The sequence below is a fragment of the Mus caroli genome, unplaced genomic scaffold (genome assembly GCF_978045245.1).
Source record: "Mus caroli unplaced genomic scaffold, Mus_caroli_1 scaffold_1, whole genome shotgun sequence".
NCBI lineage: Eukaryota > Metazoa > Chordata > Mammalia > Rodentia > Muridae > Mus > Mus caroli.
Window position 1 is genome coordinate 175615970 of NW_028227256.1, and position 18839 is coordinate 175634808.

General features: G+C 43.1%; 1 protein-coding gene across 1 annotated transcript in view; it reads right to left on the reverse strand.

Annotated features, from left to right (window-relative positions):
* Window positions 1–3608, reverse strand: part of Adss2 (adenylosuccinate synthase 2) — a 40914-nt gene extending 37306 nt beyond the window's left edge. Inside the window, exon 1 of the mRNA XM_021162933.3 lies at window positions 3299–3608. Coding sequence (XP_021018592.1) covers window positions 3299–3481 — 183 coding nt within the window. The 5' untranslated portion in view covers window positions 3482–3608. The remainder of the gene's footprint in view (window positions 1–3298) is intronic.
* Window positions 3609–18839: the final 15231 nt, after the last annotated feature.

Consider the following 18839-nt stretch of genomic DNA (forward strand, 5'->3'; position numbering starts at 1 on the left):
CTTGTCCTTGCCTTGAAGGATCATAGTGAAGTTTTGGACCCTAAGTATCAAATTCCAGGGCTGGTGAGATGGCTCAGTGGGTAAGAGCACCCGACTGCTCTTCCGAAGGTCCAGAGTTCAAATCCCAGCAACCACATGGTGGCTCACAACCATCCGCAGCGAGATCTGGCGCCCTCTTCTGGAGTGTCTGAGGACAGCTACAGTGTACTTACATATAATAAATAAATCTTTAAAAAAAAAAAAAAAAAAAGTATCAAATTCCAGTACCAAGTTTTACCTGATCACGGGCAAACCATGTTTACCATGGTAACCAAGATCAATACCCTTGGCTTTCTCTAAGAACTAATAAGACTGGCACCAACTACTACACTCTACTCATCTCTGTACTTTCTACTCAACAAAATACAGGAACAAAATAAAGTCATTTATTGGGGGAAATGGGAAGAGTAAATAAATAGGTTTCCTAACAAGCTACTTCTGTGCTATTCTGTCTTCACACATTACCACCTTCCTCAGCCTTGCCCTGGCATAGCAGACTCCTAGACTAGGAGTTTCTTGTAGGCACAACAAGCTCACCCTTCTCTGGCATTTCCACTGCAGAGCTAAGTGTTGTCTGGCAGATACAAAATAGGTGTTCCCTGGATGAATCATCAGTCTGCGACTGCTCTTCTACTTCTCCTTTCCATTAAAAAAAGAATGCTTATATTGATCTAAAACCAACAGCAGCACAGCAATAACGGCCATGCTTTGATTCAAGTCCTACACACTTATTTACCTACACATTTATAAACTGTCTATGATCCTGAAGCAAAAGACAGGCCTTCAGTGCTCCAATAATGAAAATGCCATTAGTTTTGCATCTATTTCTTCCCCCAAAGGAATCCTATTGATTAAGATGTATAAAGGAAATGCCCCTTTAAAAACATTTCAAGCGGTTTTCTAAGTAAGGGAATTATTTTGTGATTCTACTTGAAATATGGAATGAATACACACACACACACACTCCTCTCTCTCTCAATGACATGTACACTCTAACATAGGATACATTTTATTAATACAAACCTGTTTGAATATATACTTAATGAGCACATAGTGACTGTACAAATGGTTGCCTCATTCTGACACGTTAACACAGATGGATCATGTACTTTGATCATATTCGTCACTCTTTGTCCCAATCTCCTTCCTCTTCCCAGACAGGTCTTTCTTGTCTTTGTAAAATTTTTCCCTTTGGATGAGGAAACATATTATATTTTTCTTTCTAAGTGTGTCTTACTTAGCAAAATGTTCTAATTCCATCCATTTTCCTGTAAGTGACATAATTTTTTCTTTATACCTAAAACCCAAATTATGAAATAAACTCAAAATCAATCCAAGCCCTAAATGTCTTTCTCCACTCTATACATTCCACTATCTTCAGTGTTGTAACTAAGAGAACTTCATTAAGTAGATACCGAGTTACTAATGCTGGTCAAGTAAGTTAGTTACAAAGATGAATCATCACAAAAGAGAAATGCTACAGGGTCAATAGTGCCATTAAGAACTTGAGAGGCAGTTCCAGGCCACCCAGGACTACAATGTGAGTTCCAGGACAGCCAGGGCTATACAGAGAAACCCTGTCTCAAAAAAGAAAGAAAGAAAGGAAGGAAGGAAGATGCTTAAGTCTATTCTTTACCTTCTTACAGCTAATGAGATTAGTAAAAATTCTAAAGCATACAAGAACAAAATGTAAGGACTATGTAAGTAGTAAGGAGTTTATAAGAGTGAGAAGTCTGATCATTTACTTCTCTGCTGGCCTCCTCCTCAATCTTTCCTCTGGGGATTCCAGAGTCATCAGATCAGACTGATACATGACCTCCCTCAAGAACACTTTCTTGGTAACATAGTAACACCGACAGTCTACAAACTGATTCTATAACTTTTTAAAGGTCTATTATTTTGAAACCCTTTTAGAGAAGTGCCACAATGGCTACAACCATACACTACTCCTCGACGCAGCTGGGCCTGTGCACATTTTCAAGTAAAAAAGCAAGCAGTCCTCAAGCCCATCCTTCTGCCCAGCAAGAGTTTAGGCGCTTTGCTAAGTCTTCAGCCCAGCTACCAGATCTGATTTTAAAAGTGAAAGGTGAAGGCTGGGCTTTGGATCACCTCCTGGGCGAGTCAGATTCCAGGCCAACACCTGTGAGAGCACCATTAAATATGCATGTTGCCAGACAAGCTGCTGGAAGAGAAAGAACCCTGTGAATGGAAGACTGGTGGTAAAGCGGCAGTTGGAGCAATAGACAAAGTAGGGCTCTGCACTCAGTAAAAAGATGACCCAAGTCAAAGCACCTGGCTTTTTACAGGCCGGTTTCTTCATACGATTCAATTTTAGGGAAAAAAGCTTTCCACGACTAGCCTAGACCACAAGGCACCCACACACAAAACCATATACCTTCAGGGAGAAAAAATTCTTACAATCTAAATACGCCACCATTAACTTCCAACACTGCACCTTGTTTTGAATGTGGGAACTGCTCATTTATTTTGAATTCTGAAACGGGGAAGATAGTTTTCTGAGAGCCTTTTTACAAAGGCCTACCCTCTTGGCTGCTTCAAATCAAATGACTAATAAGAAAAAAACTAACACTAAAACCCACGTGTCTCCGGGTAGGAAACACTGGATTTCCTGAAAGTCAACTTTTTATATTACCGAAGCATTGTAAACATTTCTAAATTATCCGACTTCAAATCTCCGTATCTACTTGCCTCACACTCACTTTTCAACTTACTGGGGATTCCTTAAGGACCGATGTGTAATAAAAACAGATCGCCCCTTAATAGTAGTCTATGAAATTCGAGTTAAAAACAAAAAACAAACAAAAGCACCGGAGGGCCCCAAACAGTCTCATCGCCCCGCAGCGGATTCTGCTATCAACAAAGTGGACCGATGGAGGCGAGGTTCTGCGTGCCTAAGCCTGCAGGTAATGCAGTGCTGAATCTCGATTTCAGGGAAATTGGGGAAAAGGACCCTTCCTAGTCCGCGCCGGCGGGTGGGCCTGGCCGGGTCTAGCCAGAGTCCCGAGCAGGCCTCGGGCGGAAGCTCCCTCAACTCTGCCCGCGGCGCACCGCCAGCCCAGTCCCCAGACCCCGAAATGCAGCTCCAACATCGCGCACCTTCCAGGTTCCTCCAGAGTCACCCGGAGCGTCACCGGAGACTCCAGGGCAGGGGTTCCCCGCAGCTCCCAGCCCGAGGGACGCACCTCAAGGTGACACCTCACCGCGCCGGCCGTCCCAGAGAGGGCCCGGCTTCCCTCACCTGGCAGCGGCACACGATGTCGGCGTCCTGCGCCAGTAGATCCACCACCTTCCCTTTGCCCTCGTCGCCCCACTGCGCTCCCAGCACCACAGTCACCCGGTTCCCTCCGGACCGCGCCCTGGGGCGGCCGCAGTCGCCGTTGGGCAGGGAGGTGGCCGCCGGGCTGCTCTCGGAGATCGACATGGCTCCCGGCAGGGCAGAAGAGCCTTAAGGAGACGGGGCAGGAGAACGGAACGTGAACCCAACTGCTGCTCCGCCACCAGCCACATGCGGAGGAAGAAGGAGCCAGAGGCCGGCCCCGCCCCCGCCCCGAGGGCCGCCACCCTCCCTCCAGGCCCCGCCCCGCGCTCCGCCGCCCGCCCGCTCGCTCAGGGCGGGACCACTTGGCGCAGGCCGAAGTCTCTGCGCGGCCCGCAGGCGCCACGGCCTCAACTGCCGCCACCCCAGGGCGGAGGCCACACCCCATCCCCGGCCTGGCGCGCTGCACCAGGGAGAACCGCGCGAGAGCAGAGGCCAGAGGGCGGGGCTAACGGAGAGTTCCGCCCTCTGTGCCCCGCCCACCAGTCTCTGGCCTTTCAAACTCGCGGCAGGGAAGGTGGTGAGGGAGTGTGGAACTACAATTCCCAGCATGCAATGCTCTGTGAGCCGGCCAAGGCATGGCACCACAGAGTCAGGGTTGGCTGGTTTCGGTCTCTAAAAGCCAATTTGGTTTTCTGTGTCTAAACACTTGGTATCTTAAAGAATGAAATACCCTTACAAATGCAAACTGGGATTTAAAAATATGTGGAGGCTGGAGTGGAGCCGAATAGATTTAGAACTGAAAAGGGACTAAAAGTGCAAACTAAAAGCAGTAAAAATGAAATCTAGAGATAGCATCGTAACTCTTCCCATTTTTACAGTATCTGAGGCACAGAGATGAGTCAATTGCCTATGTCATATCCGAATGTACCTGGGTTATTTGATCCCCACAACCTTAAAGTTTACCATATTTTGTAAAATATGTTCGTTCTACAAAACAATTTCTCTTCTCCCATTTTTTTCCTCTGTTGAAGTGTTGGAGATCAAATTCAGAACCTTATAATTTGATGTGAATACTGTACCACTGAGTTATGCCCTCCCCCCCCCCCCCCAGACCTTCGAACTCTTAAATAGCTTATCAGTTGTTCTCATGGGCATTAAAATGGTACTTTGGACAGTCTGCAGATTGAGTAAGCCTACGTGCTTCTCAGTGTTTCCATTGTGACTGATTACAGAGTGTGCCTATTGTCTATCTAATGTGGGTTTATCTATGTATTTATTTACTTATTTATATTATTTGTGTGTGAGAGGTCACATACCGTGTTGTGTGTGTCTGTCTGTCTGTCTGTCTGAAGGCCAGCAGAGGGCCTCAGATCCCTGGGAGTTGGAGCAACAGGTGGCTGTGAGACATCTGAAAATACAGCTATTCTCAACCTATGAGTTGAGACCCCCTTAGGGAGTCAATCAACCCTTTCACTGGGGTTGCATATCAGATGTCCTATCTGTTAGGTATTTACATTATGATTCACAACAATAGCAAAATTACAGTTATAAAATAGCAGTGAAGTAATTGTATAGTTGGGGGCTGGGGCCATCACAACATGAGGAACTGTATTAAAGGGTCACAGCATTAGGAAAGTTGAGAACCACTGAGACAACAGGTGCTACAAAGGGAATCCAGATACTCTGGAAGAGCAGCAAGTGCTCCGAACTACGGAGCTGCCTCTCCAGCCCTGATCTAATGTTTTCACTGCAAACCAAACTGTGACATTACATTTTGGTAAAGGAAATAATTGCTTTGGAAAAAGACTAATAATCAAGAATGTAGCTCATTGCTTGCTAGCACATGTAAGACCTAGAATTTAATACTCACCATTACATACAAATCCATATGGCATAGAATCATATCCTGTGTGCTGTCTCCCAGTGTGGTTATACTGTCCTGATCTCCGAGCATCTATAAAGTCCAGTTTTACATTGCATAGTTCTCCTACTCATATACTAACCAGACCAGTCTCTGCTTGAATTCTATGGTGGGCAGGGTTTCAGGTGTGATCATAATAAGGAGTACTTACTGTACCAGTACCGGTCTTATCATTAAATACCAAGAATCTACGATATACTAAGACCTCTGGGCACAGGTAACACAGTGAATCAAGATCGCCAGTTGGGACATGAACAATGATCTACTACTTCTGTTCTCCTGGTCCTGACTTCTACCCCCCTGATAGCCATTTTAAAAGTATCTCCATTTTGGTTAAACCATGTCAACTGCCTTGAAACCACAGGAGTCAGCAATAGAGAACTGAGGTCATTTGTTTTCCTGAATTCTTGCCACTAGTCTCCAGAGCCTGATAGTGACTGGCCATCCAGAGTACTTCGTAATCATCCCACATGCTTGACTACTCATTTAGGAGTCCTTGCTAAGGCCAATATGAGGGCCAAAAGAGGAAACCTATCAACATTCCCCTTGTTGTGATCATAAAAAGAGAAAGAGCTATAAGAATATGTTCTGGCAGGGTGTGGGGGGAAGGGGTTATTCAGTGGGCCCAGGCCGAGGCAGCCCTTCCCCCTGAGGAACCAGACACACACCGCTATAGTATAGAATAGAGTTTATTCAGGGCATGGGGGGGGGGAGTTAAGAGGGAGGCAGAGAGAAGCAGAGAGAAGGAGAGAGTAGAGACATAGTGGCCGGTCATAGCCACGTGGAGATAGGAGGGGGGAAGGAATTGGAGAGAAGGGTCACAAGGGACAAGAGAGAAGCAATAGAGTAAGAGGGTAAGAGAGAGAGAAGGGGCCAAGCAGCCCCTTTTATACTGGGCCAAGCCTACCTGGCTGCTGCCAAGAACTATGGGGTGGAGTTTAGACAGAATATCAACACCCCTGTCCACCTACTCTGTGATGGTTTGTATATGCTGGGTCCTGGGAGTGGTCTGTTCACAGCAGTAAAACCCAAACTAAGACAGAAGTTGCTACTGAAAGACTCTGAGAGGAGCCCCTCACTCAGGCCTCAGGACAATAGCGGACACCCAAGAACTCACGACAGACCGAGCTTGTTGCAAACCACATGAGGCTTTATTTGGAGAAAGCCAGAGCTCTGGGGACGACTCATATCCCACGCAGGGGTAGAGGAGTCGACCTCGAGGGGAAAGAGGTCCCACTTTTTATAGGCCCTCGGGGGGGGGGAGGAGAAGGGGGAGAGTAGGGGATTTCCAGATCTAAACAATGTCTATTCTCAAGAAATGGGTATGGGAGGGGTACAAGGAAAGAGTCTATTGAAGGTGCAGCAATGGGCACACACCTGGTCAGAACATTGGCAGACACACAGGTTCAAGGAGTGGCCAGAGCATTGTGCACCTCTATTTTTCTAAATCAGTGAAGCTAGTTCTGCTAACACTGACGTCTATCTTGCCAATTTCAGGGCTTCTGTGTCCTTTTACATTCTGCCAGGATCTTTCACTTCTAGGAGTCAGGTATTATTGTGATAAGCCTGACCATGCTTTTGTTTGGAAGAATGTGGATTTTGGGACTTAGGACTTGGAAAGCAGTGGAATGCTTTAAAGGGAGCTTAATGGACCATCCTAGTAGGAATATGGAAGATTTTGTTACTGAGAATGAATTGAATTGTGCAGACCTGGCCCAAGAGGTTTCATTAAGAATTTCAATATGTGGACTAGAGACTGTTTTGTGGTATTTTGGTCAAGAATGTGGCTACTTTTTGCCTTTGTCTGAAGGATCTGCCTGAGGCTAAGGTGAAGAAACTCAGATTCATTGCATTCACATAAAGGAAGTCTCAGAGACTCCCATCATAGACTTTGTTATCTGGTTAAGTCTCATGAAGAGCATTTTAAACAAACATATCAAGATGAGAAATGAAAAATATAAAATATATGGTTTGAATTTTAAAGGGGCTCCAGGAAGTGAAGTGGAAATGAAACCTGTGTTCAAGGATATTGAACTGAATTAAGGGAGGAGTAACCTTAGGGCAACCAGCCCTTCTCCCCCCACCCCCACCCCCATTAAGTTTAGGATCAGGCATGTTAGTACAAACCTTTAATCCCAGGAGACAAAGGGAAGCAAATCTTTGAGTTTAAGGCCAGCCTAGAACAGAACAAGTTCTAGAAGAAGAAAAACTTAAATCCAGACTTGGTGAAACATACCATTAATCCCAGTGCTTAGGAGACAGGCATGCAGATCTCTGAGTTCAAAGTCAGTCTACAGAGCAAGTTCCAGGACAGGCAAGCTTAGGCAATGAAGAATGGAAGAGAACAAGGGGGCTGTCTTAGTCAGGGTTTCTATTCTTGCACAAACATCATGATCAAGAAGCAAGTTGGGGGAGGAAAGGGTTTATTCAACGTATACTTTCCACATTGCTGTTGGTCACTAAAGGAAGTCAGGACTGGAACTCAAGCAGGTCAAGAAACAGGAGCTGATGTAGAGGCCGTGGAGGGATGTTACTTACTGGCTTGCTTCCTCTGGCTTGCTAGCTTGCTTTCTTATAGAACCCCAAACTACCAGCCCAGAGGTGGTACTACTCACAAGGGGCCCTCCCCACTTGATCACTAATTGAGAAAATGCCTTACAGCTGAATCTCATGGAGGCATTTCCTCACCTGAAGCTCCTTTCTCTGTGATAACTCCAGCTTGTGTCAAGTTGGCACAAAACCAGCCAGTAAAGGGGCCATGTTCCAGTTCCTACAAGTGGCAGAACCCAGCAGCTTCAGCCATGTGGCTCTGGCTTTAGAGTGAAAAGTAGAAGAGACTACTGGGACAATTGATGCTGGTTAAATGGGAGCTAAGAAATTAGCTGTGATTTAGAAGAGACCAGTATCAATGTGTTAGAGGCTCTTTCCTATTTTCTCTTCTTTTAGATTCAGTATATCTGGTTTTATGTGGAGGTCCTTGATCCATTTGGACTTGAGCTTTGTACAAGAAGATAAGAATGGATCAATTTGCATTCTTCTACATGCCAACCACCACCTGAACCAGCACAATTTGTTGAAACTGCTGTCTTTTTTTCCACTGGATGGTTTTGGCTTCTTTGTCACAGATAAGGTGACCATAAGTATATGGGTTTATTTCTAGGCCTTCAGTTCTATTCCATTGATCTGTCTGTCTCTGTACCAATACCATGTGGATTTTATCACTATTACTCTATAGTACAGTTTGAGGTCAGGGATGGTGATTTCCCCAAGAAGTTCTCATATTGTTGAGAGTAGTTTTTGATATCTTGGTTTTTTGGTTATTCTAGATAAATTTGAGAATCGCTCTTTCTATCTTTGTGAAGACTTGAGTTGGAATTTTGATGGGAATTCCATTGAATCTGTAGATTGTTTTTGGTAAGATGGCCATTTTTACTATTTTAATCCTGCAGACTAATGACCATGTGAGATCTTCCCATAACAGGGGAAATTTTCCTGAACAGAACACCAGTGGCTCAAGTTCTAAGATCAACTATTGACAAATGGGATCTCATAAAATTGAAAAGCTTTTATAAGGCAAAGAACACTGTCAATAGGACAAAACAGCAACCAACAGATTGGGAAAAGATCTTTATCAACCCTATATCCGATAGAGAGCTAATATCCAATATATACAAAGAACTCAAGAAGTTAGACTCCAGAGAACCAAGTAACCATATTAAAAAATGGGGTACAGAGCTAAACAAAGAATTTTCAACTGAGGAATCTCAAATGGCTGAGAAGCACCTAAAGAAATGTTCAACATCCTTAGTCATTAGGGAAATGCAAATCAAAACGACCCTGAGATTCCATCTCACACCAGTCAAAATAACTAAGATCAAAAACTCAAATGACAGCAGCAACTGGTGAGGATGCAGAGAAAGAGGAACACTCCTCCATTGCTGGTGGGATTGCAAGCTGGTACAACCACTCTGGAAGACAGTTAGGCAGTTCCTCAGAAAATTGGAAATAGTTCTACCTCAGGACCCAGCTATACCACTACTGGGCATATACCCAAAAGATGCTCCAACATATAAAAAGGACACATGTTTCACCATGCACATAGCAGCCTTATTTAGAATAAGGCTTATTTATAATAAGGCTTATTTATAATAGCCAGAAGCTGGAAACAACCCAGATGTCTCTCAACAGAGGAAATGATATAGGAAATGTGGTTCATTTACACAATGGAGTACTACACAGCTATTAAAAAACAATGACTTCATGAAATTCGCAGGCAAATGGATAGGACTAGAAAATATTCTGTGTGAGGTAACCCAGTCACAAAAGAACACACATGGTATGTACTCACTGATAAGCGGATACTAGCCCTAATGCTTGGAATACCCACAATACAACTCACAGACCATATGAAGTTCAAGAAGAAGGAAGATCAAAATGTGAATGCTTCAGTCCTACTTAGAAGGGGGAACAAAATAATCACAGGCGGTAGAGGGAGCAAGGGACCTGGGAGAGAGAGAAGAAGGGAGGGAAAAGGGGGAACAGGATCAGGTATGGAAGGAGACAGGGGAGAAATACAGAGGGTCAGGAAATTGAATGGAGGTATGTAGCAGTGGGGGATGGGGAACTGCCAGTAACCACTAGGAAGTCTCAGATGCCAGGGAAGCAAGTAGTTCCGAGGACACAACGGGGATGACATTAGCCAAAATACCCAACAAAAGGGAGAGAGAACCTGTAGAGACCATATCCAGAGGTTAGGCATGGCTCCCGGTTTAAGAGATAGGACCACCCACCCATCTCAAAAATTTTAACCCAGAATTGTTCCTGTCTAAAGGAAATTCAGTGACAAAGAATGGAGCAGAGACTGAAGGAAAGGCCATCCAGAGACTGCCCCACCTAGGGATCCATCCCATCTGCAGACACCAAACCCAGTCACTATTGCTGATGGAAAGAAGCGCTTACTGACAGGAGCTTGGTATAACTGTCCCCTGAGAAGCTCTGCCAGAGCCTGATCAATACAGATGCAGATACCCACAGCCAACCATCGGACTGAGTATGGTAACCCCAATAGAGGAGTTAGGGGAAGGACTGAAGGAGATGAAAGGGATAGCAACTCCATAGGAGGAACAAAATATCAACTAACCGGACCCTCCAGAGCTTCCAGGGACTAAATCACCAACCAAAGATTACACACAGAGAGACCTATGACTCCAGTTGCCTATGCAGCAGAGAATTGCCTTATCTGGCATCAGTGGGAGGGGAGGCCCTTGGTCCTGTGGAGGATTGGTGCCTTGGCTTGAGGGGATGCTAGGGTGGTGAGGTGGGAGTGGGTGGGTGGAGGAGCAGTCTCATAGAGGTGGGGAGGGGGAAGAGGTATGGGATAAGGGGTTTGAGGAGAGGAACATTTGCCTTCCAGTAACTGTGTCCTGAGAAAGTTCACTGCTTACATGACATCCTGGCCATGACAATCGGAAAGGCTGGATAGGCAAGCTAGCTGTTCTGGAAAGTTCTGGAAGCAAGTCTTTAAAAGAAGCAGCTTCGATGTAGTTGAGGTAGAATTGAACAAGGAGCTGGAAGGAAAGGTCCCAGAATCTCAGTATCCCGGAGAGTGAATCTTTTTGGAGCTTTCTCTTCTTTCATCCTGCAGTATACAAAACTTATAAGCAACGTATATTCCTGTAAAGACATTCACATGGAGTGTGCAGGGTGCACAGATTCGTTAATGAAGACAATAAAGAAAAACGACTGCCTTTCTTCAAAGGTTAGTTTGACCATATAATAAACTGCAATATAGCTATATATACATGCCATTTTAAAGGATGCTATGCAATAAGTCATGAAAAATTTGTGCCCAATAAGTGTTATTGGCTGTGTATAGACATTTTAGTCTCAGCTGGTTCCAGAGCTGTCTCCATATACAGAGACATAAATATCACCATACATATATTGCCTATTTTGTTGATGGTGCTAGTCCCCCTTTTCTTCTCTATTGCCAAGGTCTTCAGGAGGTCTCCCTTTGTCATGTCTGATTTTTTTATCAACTTGGAAGGAACCCACAGATTTTGTTTTCCTGTGGAAACATAGGCATAGCCCCTCCCCTAGCATAACACATTTCCCATTTTCCATTCTGATGGCAGAATATCCTTAATATAAACAGGCTGGTTGAGTACAGTAGTTTTTTCCACAAGCCAATGTCTTTTAGCAGCTGTGGTGTTTGGTTCATTGGCATTTTTAAAAGTTTAAGGTTGATAAAGTACTATGTAATCTATCTTTGGGGTTTTTGTTGCCCCCCTTTGCCTGTTAAGCATCTCCTTTAAGGTTCGATTAGATCTCTTCACAATCGCTTGTCCTGTAGGATTATGTGCTGTGCCTGTAACATGTTTTATATTATAATGGTGCAAAAAACTGCTTGATCTTTTTAGAGATATATGCCAGAACCTTGTCCATTTTAATTTGTGTGGGTATTCCCATAATGGCCATAATTTCTAACAAATGTGTAATGACAGAATCAGCCTTTTCTCACAGTAAGGCAGCTGCCCATTGAAATCCTGAATATGCGTCTATAGTATGATGCACATATTTCAGATTACCAAACTCTGTAAAATGGAAGACATCCATTTGCCAAATATCATTTCTTTGGGTCCCCTTGGGGTTAGTAGGTTATGGAGTTTGGTTATACAATGAGCAAGTAGGACATTGCCACACAATTTCCTTGGCTTGTTGCCAAGTGATAGAAATTTATTTTTTTAAACCTTTGCTGTTAACATGGTGCTTTATATGAAATTCAGAAGCCTCTAGTACACTTTCTACCAATAGATAGTCAATTTAATTATTACCTTGCACCAGATGGCCTGTGGCAGTTCTGCTTGAGTTATATCGTAAATAACTCCTATTTCTGATCATTTGTTGTAGCTGAATAAATAGTGAAGTCAATTCAGAATCATCCTGAATAAGATCAACAGTCTCTATGTATAAAACAACACTTTCTGCATATTGAAAGCCAGTTACTATATTAAGAGACTCTTGAAAATCTGACAACACCATGAGTATTACATATAATTGAGAGTTTTGAACTGACTTACAGGGACTCTCAGCTACCTTCTTCTGATTTATATCCTGCATTTCCTGATTTACTGGCATCAGTGTAAAATGTAGGGGCTCCAGATATTAGAGTTCCCTTTATTACACGAGAATCCAATTAGTTCTTTTTATGAACTGAAGCCAGTTGCTTTTAGGGTATCCGTTGTTAATTTCTCCCAAGAAATTAATGCATGCTTTTTGCCAATGCTCATATTGTGCACCTAACGAGGCAATTTCTGCATTAGTAAAAGGTACCACAATTTCAGCTGGATCCATTCTGACTAATTGTTGAAGTCTCATTTTTCCTTTAAGTATCAATTCAGAGAACTTTTCAATGTAGGTTTTTAGTTTCTTACTCTGTTTATATGCTAAAAATATCCATTCTAAGATATAATCTTCCCTCTGCATGAGAATTCCTGTAGGGGAATGCATAGGAGGTAAGATGACTAAGATGCATGCCATGTTTGGATCAATATGATGTAGATTTGTATCTTGCAATTTCCTTTCTATGATAGCTAACTCCTCAGCTTTGGCTGATATTTCCTTGGGTTATTTAAATCTTTATTACCTTGTAAGGTTTGAAATAAATTGCTTAGCTCTTAGCTAGCCAGGACAATAGCAGGCCACAGCCAGTTAACATCTTCCAGTAGCTTCTGAAAATCATTAAGGGTCCTTAATTGGTTTCTTTTGATTTGCACCTTTTATGGCCTAACATTTTGCAGACTTATTTTATGCCTTAGATAATTAATAGAATCCCCTTTTGGAATTTTTCAGGGGCGATTTGTAATTCCCAGCAAGACAAGGGTTTTTGTTTTTGTTTTGTTGTTTGTTTGACTTCATCAAACATTCTTTCCAGTATATTTATAGTTGGATCAGCCAATAGGATGTTATCCATATAATGATAAATAATGGATTGGGGAAATTGTTTGTGAATCATCTCCAATGGCTGTTATACAAAATATTCACATAAGGTAGGGCTATTTAACATTCCTTGTGGTAGGACTTTCCAATGATATCTTTTTATTGGGTGATCTCTCTTGAAGGTAGGTACTGAAAAAGCAAGCCTTTCCTTATCACATTTATATAGATGAATTGGGGAAAAATCTTTTAGATCAATCATTATGATAGCCAGGATGCAAGGATCCAATTGGCTGAATAACCTTATCAATTGCTCGGAGATCTGTCAACATCCTCCATTTGCCAGATTTTCTTTTTAATGACAAATACTGGAGAATTCCAAGGGGTGGTAGACTCCTCTATATGCTGAGCCTCCAGCTGCTCCTGGACTAGCTATTCTAATGCCTGTAGTTTTTCTTTTGTCATAGACTGTTGATCAATCCAAATGGGTTGGTCAGTCAACCACCTTAGTGGCAAGGCAGTTGGTGTCTGGCAGCAGTGGCTCCTTGGGGTAAATTGTCAGCCTCTGCTGTGTCTTGTTTATGGACAGCTTGGACAGTGTGTAACTGCCTTTGATAGTGTTCCCTAACTAATTTAAAATTTTTATTAGGAGCCTGAGCAGTTTCTTGGCCAGACACTGAAACTGAGAGGATATTAATTTGGATTTTCCACTGCTATAACAGATCTCTTCCCCATATGTTAATGAATATATCAGCTATGTATGGCCTCAACTTTCCTTCCTGACCTTCTGGTCCTGTACATTTAAGCCATCTGGTACTTTGCTTTATTTGGGATAAAATTGCAATTCCTTGAAATTGGATGTCTACTTCTTGAAGTGACCAACTTGCAGGTCAAGATTTTGGAGAGATAATGATGACATCTGCTCCAGTGTCGACCATTCCTTCAATCTTAATATGGTTTATTAGTATTCTTTGTTTTGACCTTTGATCCTGTATAGAAGTTTGCCAAAATATTCGTTTTGGTCTCTCTTTTAGGTTTTGAATTGTCTATAAAACTTGCCTCAGCCTTGTTATCTGGCCTCACAACATCTGTTTTTGAAGCAGTGATGTTTGTCCTGAGGAGGAGAACTCTCCCTGCCTGACACTGGGGCCTGTGAGAGGTCCCTCAGGGAGTTTTTTGGCAGGGTGTTGCCCCATTTGTCTACATTCCCTAGTCAAATGCCAGCTTTTGCCACATCTTTGACATATTCCAGAAGACATAGACCCTCCTTTGACATTACTTTGTTTTTTCCTGCAGTCATTTCTGCGATGATCCTGCTCACCACAATTAAAACATTTGAAATCTTGGGTCATCTCTAGGTGTCTAGTGGCAGCTTCTCTTATTACAGTCATATCAGGTGAGCAAGATCCAGTATCAGCTGTATGTCTAACCCACTCATCTATTGATGCTGACCTTGCATCTGAGGAGTGATCTGATTATTTCCTTGCATACAGCATTTGCATTTTCAAAGGCTAAAGACTCAATTATTGCCTTTCTTGCTGCTGAATCTGATACACTCCTTTCCACATCTGAGGCTAGGCTTTTCAAAAAGTCAGGGAAGGTTTCTTTTGGAACTTGCATGACTTGAGTAAATGGTTCAAGTCTCTTCCCTGATTCTGTGACTTTGTCCCAGGCCTTTAAGGCTGACAATTGACACAATGCCAAAGTTTCTTCATCAGCAAAGTGACCTTCACCAAGTAGCGGATCTGTGGAAATCTCTCTATCTCTGGCTCTATTTTGTCATACTATCTCCCTCACCTTATCTCTCCATCACAAGAACCCTTGTAAATGTGCGGCAGGTTCTAGGTTCTATTATCCTTTCCAGTTCCTGTCTCCTTCCTTTACTTTCATCTTTCTATTTCTTATTCTGATCTATAATTTCCTCTGTCTTCAATTCTAGTGTTTTCTCTAGGCCACGTTGCCATGTCTTAAATTTCTCTTTTTGTTGTCCATGCTGCTTTCTCACTTCCTGTATCTTGTGTTCTAAACCCTGCTTCCATAATCTTAGCTTCTTTTTATGTTGTAATTTTGATATTGCAGCCTCTGCCTTATTTTGATTTGCTAGCTTTAGTAAATTATCCTCTAGACTCTGCTTCCAAATTTTATCTCTATTTTCTTGCTGTTCAGTCTGATCTGTAGATTGTCCAATCCTTTTTTCTAGCATCTCTTCCAGCTCCTGTCTCCAACCTTCATTCTCCTGTTTCTGTTGCTTATTTTGACCTATAAAATCCTGAAACTTTAGTTCTAGTAGTCCTTCTAGGCTGCATTGCCAAGTCTCTCTGTTATCTCTCTGTTGTTCAGACTCATCTATGAACTTCAGAAATTTCTGTTCTAGCATCTCTTCCAGCTTCTGTCTCCAACATTTATTGTCCACTTTCTGTTGCTTATTTTGAGCTATAAAATCCTGTGCCTTCAGTTCTAGTGTTACCTGTAATCTCTTTTCTAAGGCAAGGATTTTTTTATCTAGGGCTCTGTCTTTTGAGAAGACATAGAAAATCAGTAGAATAAATATTGTCCCAGATTTGCTGGTCCCCACAGTCTTAAGAGTTAGTTCCTTGAAATACTCCTTCACACTTGCCCATGGAGTGGGGTTAGATTCCACAGCCTTGCATCAGTCACTCTCTGCTACACTTGTAGCTGCTCTAATTCAAACACCTCTATCTGCTCCATGCTTCAGCAGCTGAACGTGGCTAGAGAAAAACACATACAACAAGACGAGTAAATGACAAGGTGTCTATTTCCTTTAAATCCATCCCTGTCAAACCATTCAAAATATCATCCCATAAAGCCCAAAAGGTATTTATTGTGTTTCTTATCTTTAAGTATCAAAAAGTTATATATCTCTCTTTATTATCAATGTATTACCTGATCTGGAGCCCTCTGTACCTTTGTCTCCCTCTGATGTTTGATTCAGACCACTGTAGTCTCCTCTGATTCTTTTATTCACTGGGAGGAGCTGACAGTAGAAAGACCCTTGGCTTCTATGCTTCTGTTTGGGTTGCAGCTGGCTGCCTGTGCTTGTGTGCTAATCTCAGGCAGCCTGCAGCACAAGCAAGAAGTTGGGAGATCCAATCTGGCTGTCCAAGTCCTGTATAGACTAGTGGGTATACAGGGAAATAAACACAGAAAGGCTCTCTCAGGCATAGATGCCCTGGTCAGTTCATTGTGTCTGCCCAAAAGCTACCTTGCTAACAGTTGTGCTCAAGGGTCTCCTGTCCTGCCCTGCTGGGGAGCTGCCCCTGGCTGTAGCTCTCTGCCTGGGGGATGAGGGGAAGGAGCCTCTCTGCAGTTCTCTGTAGGCCCCTCAGACCCAGTCAGCTTTCAAACCACATACTGCTGCAGCCTACATAGCTTTCCCAACTGTGTATTTGGAGATGGGGGTGTGTCGGGGGACAGTGATCTTTTATTTCAGGTTGGTTGAGTTCTAATAGATATATTGGGCAGCAATTTGTTGTGGTAAAACTCCAACACAAATAAGTCCCGCATAAAAAAAACACAACTCAATTAATATGAATACAAGCTGCATGCATAGATTGGGTGGTTCTACCACTACACTACTATATTCCCCATCTATGCAGTCCCCTGCAACTTGAGGATTTTTTTTTTAGGCCATATGCATTTCCATGCTCCTTGGTACCTCCCCTTCTCTCTCCCTCTCTCTCTAAAACTTTCAGCTCTTTCTTCCCTTCCACTGCCCAATCACTGTCTCTGCCTTTATTTTACAAGTTAAAATGGGGAGGTTTACATGAAGTCACCTGAGTACTTGATTCACCCCCTTTTCAAGGCAGCCCCTTTGGGGGAAGTGAAATTAGCATCAAAATACAAACTGCACCTGGTCAATCCACACCAGGGATCAACTTGCTCTTAGAGTGCTCCAGAAGGCAGAGCTGGAGAAGTGATACCACCCCTTTGGAGGAGCCCAGAAGATCATGTGTGGATCCCAAACATTGAAACAAGAAGAGCTGTAATATTGAATTTGACATGGAGAACCCAAGATGTTCTAGATGCCAGAGCCGTGGGCTATCTGCTGAGGAAAGCTGCTAACAGAGAATGGAACCCACCCATGAGAAAGAAGATATTGCAGTCAACAAAGATGAAAAAGGAGTTGGAGATCTGAAGACCACGTGGACATCAGACAGGGAGATATAGAGTTTGGAGTTTGCCCAGCTGGTTTCCTGTCTTGCTTTGGGGATTAAGTGATTGGATGAATCTCAGAAGAGACTTTGAAATTTCGACTTTTAACATTATTGAGACTGCTATAGACTATGGGGACCTTTGAAGTTGGAATACATGTATTTTGTATTATTCTATGTTTAGGTATGGCCTAAACATAGAATCATGACTCTCATGATTGAACAAGCCTATGGGGGCTAGAGAGTGTATTGTGATGGTTTGTTTATGCTCGGTCCAGGGAGTAGCACTATTAGAGCATGTACCCCTGTTAGAGTACGTGTGTCACTGTGGGTGTGGGCTTTAAGACCCTCATCCTAGCTGCCTGGAAGCAAGTATTCTGCTAGCAGCCTTCACATGAAGATGTAGAACTCTCAGCTCCTCCTGCACCATGCCTGCTTGGATGCTGCCAGGTTCCTGACCTAATAATGAACTGAACCTCTCAACCTGTAAGCCAGCCCCAATTAAATGTTGTTCTTACAAGAGTTGGCTTTGTCATGGTGTCTGTTCACAGCAGTAAAACCCTAACTAAGGCACCCTCCCATCTACTTTCTGCCCTGTAACAACCTCAGGTGGTAAGTAAATACACTCTGACCCTTGCAGGAATGCCTCTGCAGCCTTTCCTCCCAAGTAATGGTGTTATCCTGTCTGAAGCTGCTCAAGGCTTTCCGCCTTCCCTTCTGTCATTTTAACCAGAGCTGCTGGCACTTACGTTTCTGAGCTCTACAAAGGAGACAGTTAAATTGCTAATGAACTATGCCTTAAATTTTAAGTATGACAGTGTCAGGATCCCTTTGATCCATGTTTTCTCTCCACCAGCACTTCTTTCTCCACCTTAAGCCTGCACAATGTACCTATGATGAGCCAGCCTGCCTCCACTTGGGTTTAAATGCCACTTTTTTTCTTTTCTTCTTCTTCTTTTTCTTCTTCTTCTTTTTCTTCTTCTTCTTCTTCTTCTTCTTCTTCTTCTTCTTCTTCTTCTTCTTCTTCTTCTTCTTCTTCCTTCTCCTTCTCCTCCTTCTCCTCCTCCCCCTTCTCCCCCTTCTCCTTCTCGTCCTCCTCCTCCTCCTTCTTCTCTCTTCTCTCCTTCTGCTTCTGCTTCTGCTTCTTTCTTCTTTTTAATGGGAGAAACAGGAGTGCTCTGCTATGCTCGCATACCTTCATGCCAGAAGAGGGCGCCAGATCCCGTTATAGGTAGTTGCTCTGATTGTAACAATTGTGTTATCTCACCAGCCTCTTAAAGTCATCTTATAGTTAAAGACAAAGTAAGTTCATTCCTGTTTATGGTTACACCTGTGCTTCTCAAAGACAGGGATAGGCCCCACCTGTAACCTTAACTTCAAATGGTTCTGTACTGTATGTTACAGTAAACGACCATGTCTTTGTTTCAAAACCTAACTGTCTCACAACCCTCTGACTACCTGATTCTGCCCACCTTAGAATCACGTCTTTGTT